This window comes from Lampetra fluviatilis, chromosome 68 (genome assembly GCF_964198595.1).
Source record: "Lampetra fluviatilis chromosome 68, kcLamFluv1.1, whole genome shotgun sequence".
Classification (NCBI taxonomy): domain Eukaryota; kingdom Metazoa; phylum Chordata; class Hyperoartia; order Petromyzontiformes; family Petromyzontidae; genus Lampetra; species Lampetra fluviatilis.
This window is the reverse complement of record NC_136342.1, coordinates 3,023,012-3,042,911: the sequence shown is the minus strand read 5'-3', so window position 1 is coordinate 3,042,911 and position 19,900 is coordinate 3,023,012. Positions and strand designations below refer to the sequence as shown.

The 19,900-nt window shown below is 53.0% G+C and overlaps 1 protein-coding gene across 3 annotated transcripts in view; it reads left to right on the top strand.

Moving 5' to 3' along the window:
• The window catches only part of LOC144952601 (rho GTPase-activating protein 45-like), a 121,084-nt gene that overhangs the window by 30,441 nt on the left and 70,743 nt on the right, over nt 1–19,900 (top strand). For all 3 annotated transcript variants that reach the window (XM_078883090.1, XM_078883091.1, XM_078883089.1), the window contains exon 3: nt 2,815–2,926. In XM_078883090.1, coding sequence (XP_078739216.1) covers nt 2,815–2,926 — 112 coding nt within the window. The remainder of the gene's footprint in view (nt 1–2,814; nt 2,927–19,900) is intronic.

Here is a 19,900-nt window from a genome sequence, read left to right as displayed (position 1 = left end):
ACGTGGCCCCTTTCTCTCTCTTCGTTCCTTGTCTGACCACGTGTCCCTCGGCTCTTCCCTTATTTAATGCCTGGGTCACGTGGTACGCTCCAGCCAATCCTCAATAGCCTGCGCTGAATGTTCCAGATTCCCCCATCAACTCCCGGGACCACGCCCCTGACTTGTCTTCCCATTGGTTGAGGCCAAGACCAGCAGAACCAATCATCCTAGCTGACATCCCTCGATCACGCCGGGGCCATGCTCCCAGGCTCTCCCCCCATTGGCTGTAGAGCAGGACCGGCAGAGCCGATCACCACGTGAGCTCTCATTACATATTTATTACAATACAACACTCCATTCAGTCCTCATACTCTGTTACAGCCTAGGTACACAGCCTAGGTACACAGCCTAGATACACTACTCTGGCTACGCTCTGGGGTCCTCCGGCTACAACTACCCTAGGGGAGGCTACCTGACCCGACCGAGCCAAGGTGCGGGTCTGGACTCTGGCTTCCTCGGAACTCGCCCTCACAAGGACGTAGAGCCGGGAGTCCCAGAGTCCCACCACTGGCCCTCACAGCGTCCCGGCCCTTACAAGGACAAGCGGGGCGAGGGGGTCCAGGGTCCTATGATGGCTGGTCTTGGGTCTTGAGCTACAACTGGCCACGATCGTCCAGGGAGCTGCCCTTTTATGCCTCGTCCCCAACGAGGGGTCGGGTTGTGTGCGCCCCCAGATATCCCACAGAGCACACACAGCCCCCCCCGTTGGTGGCGCCAAGGGGCTTAACTGGCTGGGGTGCCTGGGATCCCAGCGCCTGGCGCCAAGGTTTATCTGCCTAGGATCCCAGAGCCCCCAGCAGCCCCTCCCCTCTTATGGCACTACAGTTGTACTGCGGTAGCTCGGAGATGTTAACTACCTCGCCGGGTATGCAGGGGTCGGTTCGGTCACCGACCCTGATGCTGTGAGCGAGAATGGAACTCGGGTCATCCTGCTCATTGTGGCCCAGAGGTCGCAAACGGGTTTTGATTCCTTACCCGTACCCGTACCCGGCCGCACCAGGGTCGCAAACGGGTACCCGTAACCCGTACCTGGCCGCACCAGGGTCGCAAACGGGTACCCGTACCCGTACCCGGCCGCACCAGGGTCGCAAACGGGTACCCGTACCCGTACCTGGCCGCACCAGGGTCGCAAACGGGTACCCGTACCCGTACCAGGCCGCACCAGGGTCGCAAACGGGTACCCGTACCCGTACCTGGCCACACCAGGGTCGCAAACGGGTACCCGTACCCGTACCCGGCCGCACCAGGGTCGCAAACGGGTACCCGTACCCGTACCTGGCCGCACCAGGGTCGCAAACGGGTACCCGTACTCGTACCTGGCCGCACCAGGGTCGCAAACGGGTACCCGTACCCGTACCCGGCCGCACCAGGGTCGCAAACGGGTACCCGTACCTGTACCCGGCCGGGTATGGGTACCCATACGCTACCCATACCCTACCCGAAATGAGTGACAAACGGTGACTCACCAGTGACTCACGGCCTACCCGTACCCGTACCTGGCCGCACCAGGGTCGCAAACGGGTACCCGTACCCGGCCGGGTACGGGTAGCCGGGTATCGGGTAGGGTACGGGTATCGGGTACCCGGTTGCAACCGCTGTTGTGGCCCCACCTAACGCCGTTGACGATTAATCTGAACTGGTCCCGGGCCTCCCCTAGGTCTACTCGGCCTCAGGAGCACCTGGTGCGGTGTGTAGTAAACATCACCACTGGGGAGACAAAGGCGGTCAGGCGTGGTGCTGGCCACCCACCCCCTTCGTGTGCCGTTCCGGCCTTCATAGGTGCTTTCTAACAGCACTTGCCCCAACAGTCTCTTCAGGCTATACGGGGGATCTTTGTCTTTTGGAGAGCTAGTGTAGTGGTTAGCAGCACTTGAGAACCTGGCGACCCGGGTTCGATTCCCGCTCACGGCCAACACCAGCGACGATTACACTGGTCAACACACTTTTTCTGGCATAAGGTTATTCCAACGGCTTTAAGGTAATTTTGGGGTGCTGATTCCAAATCTGGCATCAGTTTTTGTCTATCACATCAGGTTTTTGAGATATCAAATATTGCATTTTCAATAAAAACTGCAGAAGAAAAATATTAAATAATTGTGGATATCTACATAAAATTATATTATAAACACACTATCCTAAAAACACAGCACCGTATTTTAACACTAAAGCAGTCACTGACTCGCAACAACTTGCAATCATAAGTGGCAGAGTTAATTTCGGGTAAAATCAATGAAAATGGGGTATGCCGGTAGCATACAAATGAGATGTGATAGAGCAAATCTGAGGTCAGATTTGGAATCAGCACCCTGAAATTAGTCTAAAACAGCTGCAAAAGTCCAGGCCAGAAAAAAATGTTTTTTTTTTGTTGACCAGTGTTATCGGTGTGCAATTAACACCGCCGCTGGGGGAGACAAAGGCCACCCACCCCCTTCGTGTGCCGTGCCGGCCTTCATAGGTGCTGCTTCTCGCTAACAGCACTTGCCCCAACAGTCTCTTCAGGCTATACGGGGGATCTTTGTCTTTTGGAGAGCTAGTGTAGTGGTTAGCAGCGCTTGAGAACCTGGCGACCCGAGTTCGATTCCCGCTCACGGCCAACACCAGCGACGATTATCGGTGTGCGATTAACACCGCCGCTGGGGGGGGGAGACAAAGGCCACCCACCCCCTCGTGTGCCGTGCCGGCCTTCGTAGGAGGTGCTTCTCGCTAACAGCACTTGCCCCAACAGTCTCTTCAGGCTACACTGAGGGGGGGGAAATCTTTGTCTTTGTGCGTCAGGTCGAGGGGCACGGCGCGAGCGTGGACCCGGGCGACGTTTCGCGTCTCACGGCCGACGTGCGCCTCTTCACCGACGCGCTCGGCAATCTCCGTGACGTCTTCTCCAACCCAGGTGGGGGTCGCTGTGGGGGGGGGCTGGGGGGGGGCGGGGGGGGTTAGGAGTCCTAACGTTTAGTTTGATTCGTGTTTGCGTGATTTGTTTACCTTTCTTGTACTGTGCACTGCCATCGTGTTTTTTTGTGTTGTTGTTGTCACGTTCTTAACCCGTGTCCCCTTGACTATGAGCTTCATAGCTCGTCAGATTCCTCCAGTAATACATAAATATTCCGATTTATGAAATTGCTAAATGTTGCAGTGGGTTTACCCTCCCAACACGTAACCGATTGGCACGTTTTGTTGTTTACGTGACGAAACTTTACTCGTTGGCTGTGTCGGGTGGTGGTGGTGGCGGCGGGTTTAACGACGCATTTATATTTACGCGATCCAACCCAACAGAAACAACCTCCTATTATGGATCCTGACGCTTGTTCACTTACAAAGACGAAGGTTCCCCGTCCCCTTGTACCCTTCAACGGGTCGTTGGGGCAAGTGCTGTTAGGGAAGGCGCCGTGGTGCCTTGGAGATGTTAACTACCTCGCCCAGTGTACAGGAGGTCGTGAGTTCGACCCCGACAACGCCTGCTGTATATTTGTAGTTTGTATGTAGCGAGATGTTAACTACCTCGCCTGGTGTGCAGGAGGTCGTGGGTTCGATCCCGACCCCGACAACACCTGTTGAATATTTGTAGTTTGCATGTAGCGAGATGTTAACTACCTCGCCCGGTGTACAGGAGGTCGTGGGTTCGATCCCGACCCTGACAACACCTGCTGTGTATTTGTAGTTTGCATGTAGCGAGATGTTAACTATCTCGCCTGGTGTACAGGAGGTCGTGGGTTCGATCCCGACCCCGACAACACCTGCTGTATATTTGCAGTTTGCATGTAGCGAGATGTTAACTACCTTGCCCGGTGTACAGGAGGTCGTGGGTTCGATCCCGACCCCGACAACACCTGCTGTATATTTGCAGTTTGCATGTAGCGAGATGTTAACTATCTCGCCTGGTGTACAGGAGGTCGTGGGTTCGATCCCCACCTGTATATTTGGAATTTTTGCGTGTGCTCTCTCTCTCTTTCCCCGTGGTCGCGTGGGTTTTTTTCCGGGTCCTCTGGTTTTTCCCCTTCCCATCACACATTTTTTTTTTATTTGGATACCTTCATGAATTTCCACATCATGACGATTATGGCAAGCCACTTCGTGGAGCTATCGTTTATGATGCCCAGGTCGATCCTGAAGTGGGGCCTTACCTCGTAAAATAAAAACATATTTTTAATGTGAAGACCGGCACTGAGCCCAGCCACATTTGTCTCCCTAATGCTGATGTTTACACACTGCACTTGGGAGTCGTTTACGGCCAAGTCGACTTAGGGGAGGCCCAGGACCGGTTCAGATAATCGCCACCGGTGTTGGTGAGCGTGAGTGGGAGTCGAACTCGTGGCACAGTGCACGCACACGAACACGTCATAGCTACTGATTGGCCCAAAACTACCATGCGGTGTTTGAGGCTGCAGGATTGTTGACCGCTCACCCGTCCACTCACCCACCCAATCACTCGCTCGCTCACCAACTCACGCACTCACCCGTCCACTCACCCACCCAATCACTGGCTCGCTCGCTCACTCACCAACTCACGCACTCACCCGTCCACTCACCCACCCAATCACTGGCTCGCTCGCTCACCAACTCACGCACTCACTCGTCCACTCACCCACCCAATCACTGGCTCGCTCGCTCACTCGCTCACAAACTCACGCACTCACCCGTCCACTCACCCACGCACTCGCTCAGCCTACTCACTCACAAACTCACTCACTCGTCCACTCGCTCGCCAACTCACTCGCTCGCCCATCCTTGAACTCGCTCATGCGCTCGTCAGCACATTTCCTCACCCATCAACTCGGACGCCATCGTGGTGAGATGTTAACTACCTCGCCTGCTGTATAGGAGGTATACAGGATGTCTCGTAGGTTCGATCCCAACCCTATTGCCTGTATATTTGGAGTTTGCATGTTCTCCCTGTGGTCATGTGGATTTTTATCCGGGACCTCCGGCTTTCCCCTCCACATTTACAATTGGCCAGACGCGTTTAGATTATTTGGCTGCTGCTGAAAAAAGGTTATGGAGCTCCGTGGGCCTTACCTTGAAAAATATAAATAGTTTATTAACGAATTCACTCACTCACTCACTGAACCAGTGAACGAGTCGCCCACCCACCAACTCATTTGCTCGCTCGCTCGCCCACCAACTCGCTCGTTCGCGAACTCGCCCATTCACCCATTCGCTCGCCAACACACCCACCGACCCGTGTATACCCACCCAACCACTGCAGTGCATACAAAAGACATAGATCCCACATATAGCCTTAACAGATTGTGTGGGAAAGTGGTGTTAGCGAGCACCTATGAAGGCCGGCGCGGCACGCGAGAGGGGGTGGGTGTCCGGCACCGCACGCGGGCCGCCTTGGCCTCCCGAGTGGAAACGTTTGTACGCATTTGAGGCCGAGTCGACCTAGAGGAGGCCCAAGACCGGATCAGATGAATCCCCACAGGTGTATCGGTGGCCGTTGAGCGGGAATCGATCTCGGGTCGCAGCCGGGACGTTCAGCGCAGCGCAACTAACAGCTGCGCGAAAAACTCGCACGGGACATTTTCATTTAATTCGAAACTTTCCCCGTCCATCTGAAAGTTGAGGCTGGTACGGGGGGATGGAGATGGGGGTGGCGGCGGGGATGTTGCTTTGGGACGGTCACTGGGATTGTTGACTGCTCCTAAGCTCACCCAGAACGGGGCATTATCTGATTTTAAGTGGAGTGTTTGTGAGTAATTTGCCCCCCTCACCCGCCTATAAGAACTGTGTGTTTATACGAGCGAGCCAGTGTTTGTTTACATATACACGCTGTTTTTGTTTATTCGGGTATACCAGCCCGCTGCCGTCTGTATATATGTGTGTGTGTGTACGCGGAGCGGTGGCGCAACGGTTAGCGCCCCGCGCTACGAACCCGGCGACGACACTGGTGACGGTTATTTGAACCGTTCCTGGGCCTCCCCTAGGTCGACTAGGCCTAAAATGAGTAACCTGGTGGTAGGGCGTGGTGCCGGCCATCCACCCGTTCATGTGCCATGCCGGCCTTAATAGCTTTCGGTCTGTCGAGAAGACTCTGACCTGTTCGTCACCTGAGGACGGCTGCTTACGTTGAAACGTCGTGAGAATTATTTTATTATGTTTTATTTTTATTATTTTATTATTTCCATTCTACGTGACGACTTTACCGAAAGAACCAAGAAGAAGAGGTGCTACTCTCTTACAGCACTTGCCCCAACTGCCTGTTAAGGCTATACGGGGATCTTTGTCTTTGTGTATACACACGTGTGTGTGTGTGTGTATACACGTGTGTGTGTGTATACACGTGTGTGTGTATATACGTGTGTGTGTGTGCGTGCGAGCTCTTCCCCTGGGAAGCCGATTGGAGTTTTGAGGTTTTGCCCTCTTCCTCTGCCTGGGCGTGGCCCGGAAGCCTGTGATCACCACCGCCACCACCACCACCACTACTACTACCACCATTACTACCACCACCCCCACCACTAACACTGCCACCACCACCACCACTACTACCACCACTACTACCACCACTAACACTGCCACTACCACCACCACTACTACCACCACTACTACCACCACTAACACTGCCACCACCACCACCACCGCTAACACTGCCACCACCACTACTACCACCATTACTACTACCACCATTACTGCCACCACCACTGCCACCACCACTACCACCACTACTACCACCACTACTACCACCATTACTAACACTGCCACCACCACCACCACCACTACTACCACCACCCCCACCACCACCACTACTACCACCATTACTACCACCACCCCCACCACTAACACTGCCACCACCACTACCATTACTACCACCATTATTACAACCATCCCCACCACGACCACCACCACTACTACTACCACCATTACTACCACCCCCACCACGACCACCACCACCGCTAACACTGCCACCTCTACCACCACAACTACCCCCACCACCCCCACCACCCCCACCACTACTACTATCACTGCTACCACCACCACCACTACTACTATCACTGCTACCACCACTACTACCACCAGTACTACTACCACACCACCACTACCACCACTACTACCACCACCACCACTACCACCACTACCACGACCACTACCACCACTACTACCACCACTACCACATACAAAGACCCCCGTATAGCCTTAACAGACTGTAGGGGCAAGTGCTGTTAGCGAGCACCTATTAAGGCCGGAACGTTACACGAGGGGGTGGGTGGCCAGCACCACCCCTGACCGCCTTTGTCTGCCAAGTGGCGTTGCTTACACACCGCACCAGGTTACTCATTTGAGGCTGAGTCGACCTAGGGGAGATAATCGTCACTGGTGTTGGCCGTGAGCGGGAATCGAACCCGGGTCGCCGGGTTCATAGCGCAGCGTAGCGCTAACCACTACACCCACCGCTCCCCACACATACACATACATACATACACACACACATACACACACGAGCACACAGATTCCCGCTCCGTTGCGCCGTGATTATCTCCGTCGTGAGAACGTCACGCGCTCCCGCTACTCATCTCCCTTCACCATCTCCCTTCATCTCCCTCCATCTCTCCGTGTCTCTCTGTGTCTGTCCGTGTGTATCTCTCCGTGTCTGTGTGTGTGTGTCGCTCCATGTCTTATTGTGTCTCACTCTCTAACTCCATCTCTGTGTGTCTCTGTGTCTGTCCGTGTGTATCTCTCCGTGTCTGTGTGTGTGTATCGCTCCATGTCTTATTGTGTCTCTCTCTAACTCCATCTCTGTGTGTCTCTGTGTCTGTCCGTGTGTATCTCTCCGTGTCTGTGTGTGCGTATCGCTCCATGTCTTATTGTGTCTCTCTCTCTAACTCCATCTCTGTGTGTCTCTGTGTCTGTCCGTGTGTGTCTCTCCGTGTCTGTGTGTGCGTATCGCTCCATGTCTTATTGTGTCTCTCTCTAACTCCATCTTTGTGTCTCTCTGTGTCTGTCCGTGTGTGTCTCTCCGTGTCTGTGTGTGCGTATCGCTCCATGTCTTATTGTGTCTCTCTCTAACTCCATCTTTGTGTGTCTCTGTGTCTGTCCGTGTGTATCTCTCCGTGTCTGTGTGTGTGTATCGCTCCATGTCTTATTGTGTCTCTCTCTCTAACTCCATCTTTGTGTGTCTCTGTGTCTGTCCGTGTGTATCTCTCCGTGTCTGTGTGTGTGTGTCGCTCCATGTCTTATTGTGTCTCTCTCTCTAACTCCATCTCTGTGTGTCTCTGTGTCTGTCCGTGTGTATCTCTCCGTGTCTGTGTGTGTGTATCGCTCCATGTCTTATTGTGTCTCTCTCTAACTCCATCTCCGTGTCTCTCTGTGTCTGTCCGTGTGTATCTCTCCGTGTCTGTGTGTGTGTATCGCTCCATGTCTTATTGTGTCTCTCTCTAACTCCATCTTTGTGTCTCTCTCTGTCTGTCCGTGTGTATCTCTCCGTGTCTGTGTGTGTGTGTCGCTCCATGTCTTATTGTGTCTCTCTCTCTAACTCCATCTTTGTGTGTCTCTGTGTCTGTCCGTGTGTATCTCTCCGTGTCTGTGTGTGTGTATCGCTCCACGTCTTATTGTCTCTCTCTCTAACTCCATCTCTCCGTGTCTCTCTGTGTCTGTCCGTGTGTATCTCTTCGTGTCTTTCTGTATATTGGGCACCACAGTGGCAAGATGTGAATTACCTCGCTTGGTATACAAGAGTTCGTGGGGTCGATCCAGACCCCTGACGCCTGCTGTATATTTGGAGTTTGTGCGTCTCTCCCTCTCTCTCTCACGGTCGTGTTGATTTTCTTCGGGTCCTCGGGCTTTTCCCCTCCATATTTAGAATCAACGTCAAACGTTTTAGAGTATTTCGCTGCTTCAGATTTCCACGTGATGAGCTGATTCGTTGAGCTATCATTTGTGATAGGAAGGTCTCTTCTGAAAAAGAGCTACGTTGCTCGGTGGGTATTTACTGGTAACATGAACACATTGTCCTGCGGAGGGAGCTGGTAGGAACACGTTGGGTTGCTCGGTCAATGGCCTGCAGGGTCAACGGCGGCGTGGTGTATTCCGCAAATATGCCCGACTGTGAGGGCGGGCACAAGCCGGCGTGAGTAGGTGACACGTTGAGTTTTATAAGGGCACCACGGGGTGACCAGCCCCACCCTCCCCACCCAGCCCCTCCCCACCCTCCTCACCCTCCCCACCCAGCCCCTCTCTGTCCGACGGACGGACACAATAATCCCCTGTGTGCTGGTGTAACCAGGAGGTTCCTACCAGTAAAAGTGTGTAGTTTAGGGTATCTCTTCATGTATTTCCCCAGAAATCTCGCCTCTCGCTGTATCCCTGTTCATCTCTGTGTCTCCGTGACCTCTCTTTCAACGTCTCCCTGTAAATCTCCATCTTTCCGTGTCTCTTTGTCTCCCACCTTGTCTGTCTCCGTATCTCTGAATCTTGTCCCCATCGCTGCGTGATTATCCGTGTTTTTCCCTGTCAGAGTCCGTCTCTTTGTTTCTCCCTATCTCTCTCTCTCCTTGCCTCTCCCTGTCTCTCTGTCTCTCGCTTTCTTTCCATGTTCTGTCTAAGTACCCCCTCTTCAATCTCTACCCCCTTTTCTGGGGCTGTCGCTCTCCGTGTCTCTGTCTCTCTGTCTCTCTGTGGCTTTCCATGTCTGTCTAGGCACATTCCCCACCCAGACTCCACCCCCCTCCCCCTCCTCCTCCATCTCTCTACCCCCACCAACTTGGCTTTGGTATTTCAGCCGGCGTGGTAGGCAACTGTGTGGAAACCGGGCCACAAAGATGCGTTTGTCGACTTCGAACAAAGTGGGGAATGGTGACAGAGTGAAGAGAGAGAGAGAGGTAGGAGAGAGAATAGATAGAGTGGAGAGAGGCAGGAGAGAGTGGAGAGGGGACAGGACAGAGGAGGGAGAGAGACAGGAGAGAATGAGAGCAGAGGGAGAGAAGAGAGAGAAATTGGTGGTGGGTACTCTGGCGATGAGAATGCGTGCGATCTGTGGAATGTGTAAGCTGGATATGAGACGCAATATCCGGCCAATCCGGGGGCCAAGGGGAGAGTTTGGCGAGGGGAGGGGGGAGAGCGAACGAGAGGGGGGTAGAGCGAACGAGAGGGGGGTAGAGCGAACGAGAGGGGGGTAGAGCGAACGAGAGGGGGTAGAGCGAACGAGAGGGGGTAGAGCGAACGAGAGGGGGGAGAGCGAACGAGAGGGGGGTAGAGCGAACGAGAGGGGGGTAGAGCGAACGAGAGGGGGTAGAGCGAACGAGAGGGGGGTAGAGCGAACGAGAGGGGGGAGAGCGAACGAGAGGGGGGTAGAGCGAACGAGAGGGGGTAGAGCGAACGAGAGGGGGGGAGAGCGAACGAGAGGGGGTAGAGCGAACGAGAGGGGGGTAGAGCGAACGAGAGGGGGGTAGAGCGAACGAGAGGGGGGAGAGCGAACGAGAGGGGGGTAGAGCGAACGAGAGGGGGGTAGAGCGAACGAGAGGGGGGGAGAGCGAACGAGAGGGGGGTAGAGCGAACGAGAGGGGGGAGAGCGAACGAGAGGGGGGTAGAGCGAACGAGAGGGGGGAGAGCGAACGAGAGGGGGGTAGAGCGAACGAGAGGGGGGAGAGCGAACGAGAGGGGGGGAGAGCGAACGAGAGGGGGGTAGAGCGAACGAGAGGGGGTAGAGCGAACGAGAGGGGGGTAGAGCGAACGAGAGGGGGGTAGAGCGAACGAGAGGGGGGTAGAGCGAACGAGAGGGGGGTAGAGCGAACGAGAGGGGGGTAGAGCGAACGAGAGGGGGGTAGAGCGAACGAGAGGGGGGAGAGCGAACGAGAGGGGGGAGAGCGAACGAGAGGGGGGTAGAGCGAACGAGAGGGGGTAGAGCGAACGAGAGGGGGGTAGAGCGAACGAGAGGGGGGAGAGCGAACGAGAGGGGGGTAGAGCGAACGAGAGGGGGGGAGAGCGAACGAGAGGGGGGGAGAGCGAACGAGAGGGGGGAGAGCGAACGAGAGGGGGGTAGAGCGAACGAGAGGGGGGAGAGCGAACGAGAGGGGGGTAGAGCGAACGAAAGGGGGGTAGAGCGAACGAGAGGGGGTAGAGCGAACGAGAGGGGGGTAGAGCGAACGAGAGGGGGGTAGAGCGAACGAGAGGGGGGGAGAGCGAACGAGAGAGAGAGGACTGAGGGCCTGCGTTTGTTGTTCCGGACCAACCCAAGTCACCATCCGTCCTCGCTGACATCGTCACCATCTCACGGGGAAGATCGTTATCCGAGATCTGATACGGTGGTGATGGTGGCCCTTGTTCCTGAGCAAGACACAGATAAAGGTCCCCCGTGTAGCCTTCACTTCACAGACTGCCGGAGGCGACTGCTGCGAGCGAGGGGCCCCGGTGAAGGTCGGCACGCCGCACGAAGGGAGGGGGGGTGACCACGCCCGGCCGCCTTTGTCTCCCCAGTGGAGATGTTTACGCGTCGATCGCTTACTGCTGGCTGGCTGGTAGGAGGAGGTCGGGGGACAGACCCAGGTGCCACATGGGTTGACCGACTGCGATGACTGGCAGATGCGCACCACCTGTGCTCCCCTACCCCGCCCCCCCTCTCCGCTGTGGCAACTCGTTGCGTTTTATCCGCCCGCCGGCTACGCTCGTTGTTGTGAGCGTCCCTCCGTTGCCGGGCTCGCTGATGGGACTGTGTCCAGACACAAAAGACAAAGATCCCCCATATAGACTTAACACACTGTTGGGGCAAGTGCTGTTCACGAGCACCTAATGAAGGCCGGCACGGTACACGAAAGGGGTTGAGTTGCCACCACCACCACTCCCGGCCGCATTTGTATCCCCCCCACCCGCCTCCCCACAGTGTGATGTTTCACACTGCACCAGGCACTCACTTTTAAGGCTGAGTCGACCTAGGGGAGGCCCAGGACCGGTTCTGATGTTAGTTCCTAGCATCGGTGGCCGTGAGCTGGGTTCGAACTGAGGTTGCCGGGCGCGTAGTGGTTTAACCAGTGTCAACCCTGCTCATTCCCCAACACTCATCCACTCAATCACTCACTCATTCACCCACTCGCTCATCCACTCACTCGATTACCGGCTCATCCACCATATCCCTTATCCACTCATTCACTCGCCCGTCCACTCATTCACTCGCCCGCCCACTCATTCACTCGCCCGCCCACTCATTCACTCGCCCGCCCACTCACTCACTTGCTCATCCACTCACTCGATTACCGGCTCATCCACCATATCCCTTACCCACTCATTCACTCGCCCACCCACTCATTCACTCACTCACTTGCTCATCCACTCACTCACTTGCTCATCCACTCACTCAATTACCGGCTCACTCACCCAATCAGGTACCCACTCACTCACTCAATCACTTACCCACTATCTCGCTCACTCACTCACTCACCCACTCATTCATTAACAAACTCATTCACCCACGCGCTCTTGCGACTCCTCAATGCTGGGCTCCCAGTGCTCTGAACCGTGTACACACAGAACCAACTTGACACCTGCCAGATGATTGGATGTGGCAACACGAGCACTTCATCCAGCAGTGGAGTAGATCTTCTTGGTTCTTTCGGTAAAGTCACGTAGAAGGGAAGTAATACAATAATAAAAATAAAACATAATAAAATTATTCTACAGCTACATACTATTAACATTCCTTCCCTTTGTTAATGCTACCCCCATCCCCTCCCTTTGATGCTGCTAATCCTGCATAATGCACGGGCATAATATGACTTTGAAACCCCCGCCCACCTCCTACGCATTTTCCATAAATATGCTAAATTCCTCTGATATGCAAATTATTTAGTCAAGGCGTTCTTCTTCCCCCCTCCAACCCAGCAGCTTAAATATACGCTCCAAGCTTGGTGGTGTTTCATTTTTCACCTGAGGACGGCTGCTTGAGTTGTGGCCGAAACGTCGTGAGAATTATATTATTATGTTTTATTTTTATTATTTTATTACTTCCCTTCTATGTGACTTTACCGAAAGAACCAAGAAGATGAATCCCTGCAGTCACGAAAGCTTTAAATCGAAAGTGGAGTAGATCTTAGGTTTTTTCGGTAAAGTCACGTAGGGAAAAATAAAATAAAATAATAGAAAAAATTATAGAAATAAAATAATAAATCACGGCGTTTCGGAGGCAACACAAGCTTCCGTCTTCAGGTGGAACCGTCACAGCACAATTGATATATTTGTATATATGAATTAGTTATTATTTATTTATTTCCTACGTGACTTTACCGAACAAACCTAAGAGTATGAATCCTTGCAGTCACGAAAGCTTCAAATCTAGGAATGGATAGATCTTGTTTCGTATGGCCGACGTAGATGCAGAGCAACAGCGACAGTGCCGCATTGAGGTGGTCAAGGACAGATGAACGCTTCGGCAGGAGCAAGCGGAGTAGTAGTGGGTCATCGTCATCGTCGTCATCGTCGTCATCGCCGTGATGTCTCCGTTGTATTTGTGGACAGGCGATTGGCGACGGTGTACGTCGCCTGTTCTGGACGACCACATTCGCACGCTACTACTGGAGAGATTTTCATCATCCATTTGTGCGTCGTCACGTAGCCGCATCTACTGCCGTGGTTTGTGCAGTGGGTGATGTGGTTTAGGGTGTGGACCATGGTCTGTTCTAGAGCAGTGATAGGTGTAGTGATAGTGATAGGGGTATGGGTAGTGATAGTGGTAGGGGTAGTGATAGTGATAGGGGTAGTGATAGGGGTATGGGTAGTGATAGTGATCGGGGTAGTGATAGGGGGCAGTCTCTTCCGTACGGCTGATGATGTAGATGCAAGTGAAGACGACAGTGTCAAGTTCAGGTGATCAAGCCCAGATGAACGCGTCGGTAGCAGCAAGCGGAGTAGTCGTGTATCATCATCATCATCTTCTACTTCGTGTTTGTGGGTCGGGCCATTGGCGTCATTCTATGTTGCCTGTTCTGGATGATCACAGTCGCGCCTCTAACACTGGAAAAAAGGTGTCAGTTTTGTTGCCAGATAGAAGGGTAAAAAAACAATTCTCATATTTTTTACTGGAAAATGAAGTACCAATGGTGTAAATGCTTTACCCCAAGCTCTCATACTCTGATGGTGCATTGTCTTTGAGTTGTGCGCCTTTTGGCGTCATCTGGTCCAACACCATGTGAGACTAGGCTCTAAGGAAAGCTGTCTCGGGTGTGGACCAATCAACTTCAAGGACAGTGCATACATTATCAGAGTTATGTTTTTTGTTTGCATTATGACCGCAGGTTTTGTGGTCTATGCAAACATGACTCCTTGTAAAAAAGGTGTCAGTTTTGTTGCCAGATAGAAGGGTAAAAAAACAATTATCACTGGAGAGTTTTTTTTAATTTTCCATTTGTGCATCATCAGGAATCCGCATCTACTGCAGTGGATCATGCGGTTTAGGGGGTGGGCCACGAGCAGCTACGTGGAAGTTCAAACCTCGGGGGGGGGGCGGTGGCGGGGGCTCTAATGCGTTGGGTCTTTCACAACAAGGTGGTGTTTGTGAGTTTCTCTTCAACTCCATTCAGCCGTCTCAAGCTTCATCGGGGATGGATCCTGGCCACTGATGATGATGATGATGACGGCGACAACAACGATGATGGGCAGCGCTCACTCGTCGAACATAAACACACGCGGCCATACAGACATACAAACACAAACCCGTGTAAATAAACACGCTAAAGACAAAGATTCTCCCCCAGTATAGCCTAAACAGACCGTTAAGGCAAGTGCTGTTAGCGAGTAGCACCTGTGAAGGCCGGCACGGCACTCGAGGGGGTCTGTGGGCCACACCACGCCCGGCCGCCTTTGTCTCTCCGGCGGTGCACCAGGTATTAATTTGAGGCTGGTTCGACCTTGGGGAGTCCCAGGACCGGTTCAGTTCAAGTTCAAGTTCATTTATTAGGTGTAGCCCTGTGAGCCATTCGGCTCTTGAATCGGGTGCAACCGCAACAAACAAAAAACAAAAACATGAACAAAAAATATCTTAAAGTGAATATGTGACTGAGTGCAAACAGAAAATCCAAGAAAAGACAGTAAAATATTTCAGAAAAAGCACCCTACACAAAAATGTGCAAAAATCCCAGTGGGATGCAAGTCGAACAACAACAACCACAAGACAACTTAGATTAAGGCCATCAGTCTAACTCTGTACTACAACAAACAAACATGGCCAAACCAAAAAACGTATCGAAAATCACCAAAATAAATCCATATAAGCAATGAAACAGTGGTCATAGGAATTGTGACCGAATTTTCACAATAAACGATGTAAACAACATGTACTACCAAACTCTGCAGCCATAGCTGGCTGCATGAGTCACTCCACAACAGCAGTAACATCAGTCGGAGTATCAACATTTTTCAATGCACCTTTAAGATCAGCACACTAAATCAAAACACACATCATACTGTGATAAGCGTCGCTGGTGTTGATTGCCTGATTGCCGCGAGCGGGAATCGAACTCCGATCGTGGCCGGGTTCGTGTCCAGACACACCCACACAAGAACAGCAACCGGCCGCCATTTGCCACTAAGTGGCGGTGAAATTTCACCACGGTTCTTGTGCCAGGCCAGGTGCACTCAAAGACAAAGAAACCCCGTGTAGCCTTCACAGACTGTTGGGGCATGTGCTCTTAGTTAGTAGCACCTATGAAGGCTGGCACGGTGCGTGAGGGGGGCGGGGGTGGTCACCACCACGCCCGGCCGCCTTTATCTCCCCAGCGGTAATGTTTACACACCGCACTAGGTACTAATTTGAGGCTGAGTCGACCTAGGGGAGGCCCGGGACCGGTTTCAGATAATCGTCACGCGTGTCCGTGGCCGTGAGCGGGAATCGAACTCGGCTCCTGGCCGGGTACCGTAGCGCAGCGCGCCAACTGCTACGCCACCGCTCCCCATAACACAAACATACAAAACACGCACACGTGTAAATAAACACACAGACGCACAGACAAACTACGACGTGGATCACCGAGCAGATAACGCGTTTTGATGGGGGGCCCGAAATTCCAAGCGTCATCGTTCTTGCAAACTCCCCAAAAGCAACGCCCAACCTCGAGGACAAAGACAAAGGTGCCCTGCCCTCCAACAGACCGCCGGGGCAAGTGTTCTTGAGTGAGCAGCAGCAGCAGCAGTGCCAGCACCAGAGGTCGCAATCGGGTACCCGATACCCGTACCCTACCCGATACCCGGCTACCCGTACCCGGCCGGGTACGGGTATACGGGTACCCGTTTGCGACCCTGGTGCGGCCGGGTACGGGTAGGCCGTGAGTCACTGGTGAGTCACCGTTTGTCACTCATTTCCCAACGTCTTGTCTCTTCTCACAATTCAAGTTCCTAGAATCAACCCACCCGTGCCTGCAACATGGCTTCATCCCAGAGGTCGCAATCAGGTACCCGATACCCGTACCCTACCCCTACCCGGCCGGGTACGGATAGGGTACGGGTAAGGCCCGGTACGGGTACCCATTTGCGACCCTGGTGCGGCCGGGTACGGGTACGGGTAAGGAATCAAAACCCGTTTGCGACCTCTGGCCAACACCTTTGCGCGGTTGGCTACGTACGGTGCGAAAGAAGTTCTACGCACGCACGTACGCACGTACGCACGGAGGCAGTGTTTGCACACCACACTCGTGTGCAAGGCCGATTCGACGTAGGGGGGTGTGCGGAGGAGGAGGCCCCGTTAGGTGGCCGAGAGATAATCGCCGCCGCGGTATGTCGGCGGCCGCGACCGTGGGCAAGCACACGGTGCGCGCTACCCGCTGCGCCAAACTCTCCCCTCAAGCGCCAACCCGGTGGAGACTCTCGCACCCGCGAACGCAGGCGCCAGTGTCCAGGACAGCCGAGTTCGACACCATCCCGTCTTCTTGGTTCTTTCGGTAAAGTCACGTAGAAGGGAGGTAATACAATAATAAAAATAAAACATAATAAAATAGTTATTTTATTATGTCTTTTTTATTTTATTTTATTATTATTTTATTACGTTTTATTTTTATTATTTTATTACTTCCCTTCTACGTGATGACTTTACCGAAAGAACCAAGAAGATGAATCCCTGCAGTCACGAAAGCTTTCAATCGAAACCATCCCGTCTGTCGCAGAGGGCTCCATCCAGCGAGTCGCATCAAGCGAGGGCGGCGTCTCCGTGAATTGAAGCGTGAATTACCGAAAAAACCTAAGAGTTATGAGTCCTTGCAGTCACGACAGCTTCAAATCTAGAATGAAACGCAGCAGCCGGTGGCGGCTGTGTAATAAGGCGATTTTTTAAAATTTGAGACACCCGGCGGAAATCGCCCATCGGAGGTTTCGGAATCGGTGTATTTATGCTGGAGGAATCCGATGAGCTATGAAGCTCTTAAATTTCGATGTAAAGCTTTCGTGACTGCAGGGATTCATCTTCTTAGTTCTTTCGGTAAAGTCACGTAGAAGGGAAGTAATAAAATAATAAAAATAAACATAATACAATAATTCTCACGACGTTTCGGCCACAATGCAAGCAGCCGTCCTCAGGTGAAGAACAGGTCTGTCGGAAAGACAGCGTCTGAATGAACACCAACAGGCTTGGCAGCGTATATTTAAGCTGGGTTAGGGGAGGAAGGGCACAAGCTGGGGTGTTTTATTCAGACGCTGTCTTTCCGACAGACCAGTTCTTCACCTGAGGACGGCTGCTTGCGTTGTGGCCGAAACGTCGTGAGAATTATTTTATTATGTTTTATTTTTATTATTTTATTACTTCCCTTCTACGTGACTTTACCGAAAGAACCAAGAATATGAAGCTCTTTTTCGCAGATGTCCGGTAGATTTTGCCGATTATATGGAAGAGAGGGTTCGGCGTGGCGATTGTTCGAAGGGGTGGTTAGCGTTGTCTCGGCCCACGTGTGTGGTATTGTGGATCGTTCAATCGAGGCCAATCGTATCGATTCCGCTCTGTCGGTCCGGCACCCGGCGCAAAGTTGATCGGGCAGCCGTCCTGAAAATGTCGATTGATTGGCAAGCGATTCTCGGATGGAGGTAGCCGCGTGACACACTGCACCCCCTTAATTTGATTGGCTAGCACCAGGGAGACCGGCGATTCCGTCGCAGTCTGCCCTCATCGTTGTACCGCAGCGCCTTCGTTCATGACGATTGCCTTGCGCCGCGCAGGGACAGCTGTTGCTGGGGGTGCCCCTAGGCTAGACCACACGGCAGCAATGTCCACCTGCATTACCGAGATTGGTCCAGCGCTGTATCAATGATAGCTCCAGCACCCCGCGCACCCAATTACAATTGCATGCAACAATAATCATTGGAACCTCATTTGCCAGTAAAAGATATGATAATTGTTTTTTTACCCTTCTATCTGGCAACAAAACTGACACCTTTTTTACAAGGAGTCATGTTTACATAGACTACAATACCTGCAGTCATAATGCAAACAAAAAACATAACTCTGATCATGTATGCACTGTCCTTGAAGTTGATTGGTCCACACCCGAGACAGCTTTCCTTAGAGCTCTAACTTCAAGGACAGTGCACATTATCAGAGTTATTTTTTTGTTTGCATTACGATTGCAGGTATAGTGGTCTATGTAAACATGACTCCTTGTAAAAAAAAGGTGTCAGTTTTGTTGCCAGATAGAAGGGTAAAAAACCAATTATCAATAATCATTGTTCTACAAGACTATTTATGTAATACTAATTTTATTACAGCGATGGTGTGACTCCTCCCACCGATACAATTATCATCCACTTTCACCACCCCACCAATACCAATCCCAATACCCGCTAGTCGCCACTAAGTGACGGTGACGTCACCACGGTGCCTGTGCCAGGCTAGGTGCACTTTGAGGCTATCACGCGAAGTGTGAAGGCTCTCTGCTGACAGGAGGCCACAGGACAGACCCAGCAGGTGCCATGAGTTGGCTGACTGAGATGACTGGTCGATGCACCACCTGTAACCCCCTACTGTGCCAACTCGCTGCATTTTAGCCGCCTGTCGCTCCGCTCGTTGTTGTGAGCGCCGTTCCTCTGCCCTCCGTTGTTGTTGCTGGAGGGCGACTGCCTCTAACTGCCCAGTAGCATCCACCGTTTTCAGTAATAATGATATAATTCGTATCCTATCATAATTAGCATTATATTATAATTATAATTACTGATGGTGATGGGGGAACGTCTCGCAAACCTGACTGTCATCCACTCCGACCCGCGGTCCATCCGTCCCATACGGAGTCTCCGATGGAAGCCTGCTACTGCTCTCTGAACTTTGGAGTTTACTCTGTGACTGCTCAGTCTGTCCGTGTGTGTGGAGTGGCGGGGCAGCGGTTAGCGCGCTGCGCTTCGAACCAGACCCAAGACCCGAGTTCGATTCTTCCCGCTCACGGCCACCGACAACGGCGACGATTATCTGAACCTGTCCTGAGCCTGCCCGAAGTCGACTCAGCCTCAAATGAGTGCAAGGTGCGGTGTGTTGTAATCATCGCCACGACGGAGACAAAGGCGGTCGGGCGTGGTGTTGGCCACCCACCCCCTCGTGTGCCACAGTGCCGGTATTCATAGGTGCTACTCGCTAACAGCACTTGCCCCAACAGCCTGTTAAGGCTACACGGGGGGATATTTGTCTTCATGGCTATGGTGGCGGCGGTGGCAATGGTGGTGGTGGTGGCGGCAAATGGGGTGGTGGAAATGCCAGCGGTGGCGGTTGTGGTGGCAATGGTGCTGGTGGCAATGGTGCCGGTTGCGGTGGAAATGGTGGTGGTGGCAGCAATGGGGGGTGGTGGCAATGGTGGCGGTTGCGGTGGCAAAGGTGGTGGTGGCAATGATGACGGTTGCGATGGCAAAGGTGGCGATGGTAAAGGTGGTGGTGGCAATGGTGGCGGTTGCGGTGGCAATGGTAGTGGTGGCAATGGTGGCGGTG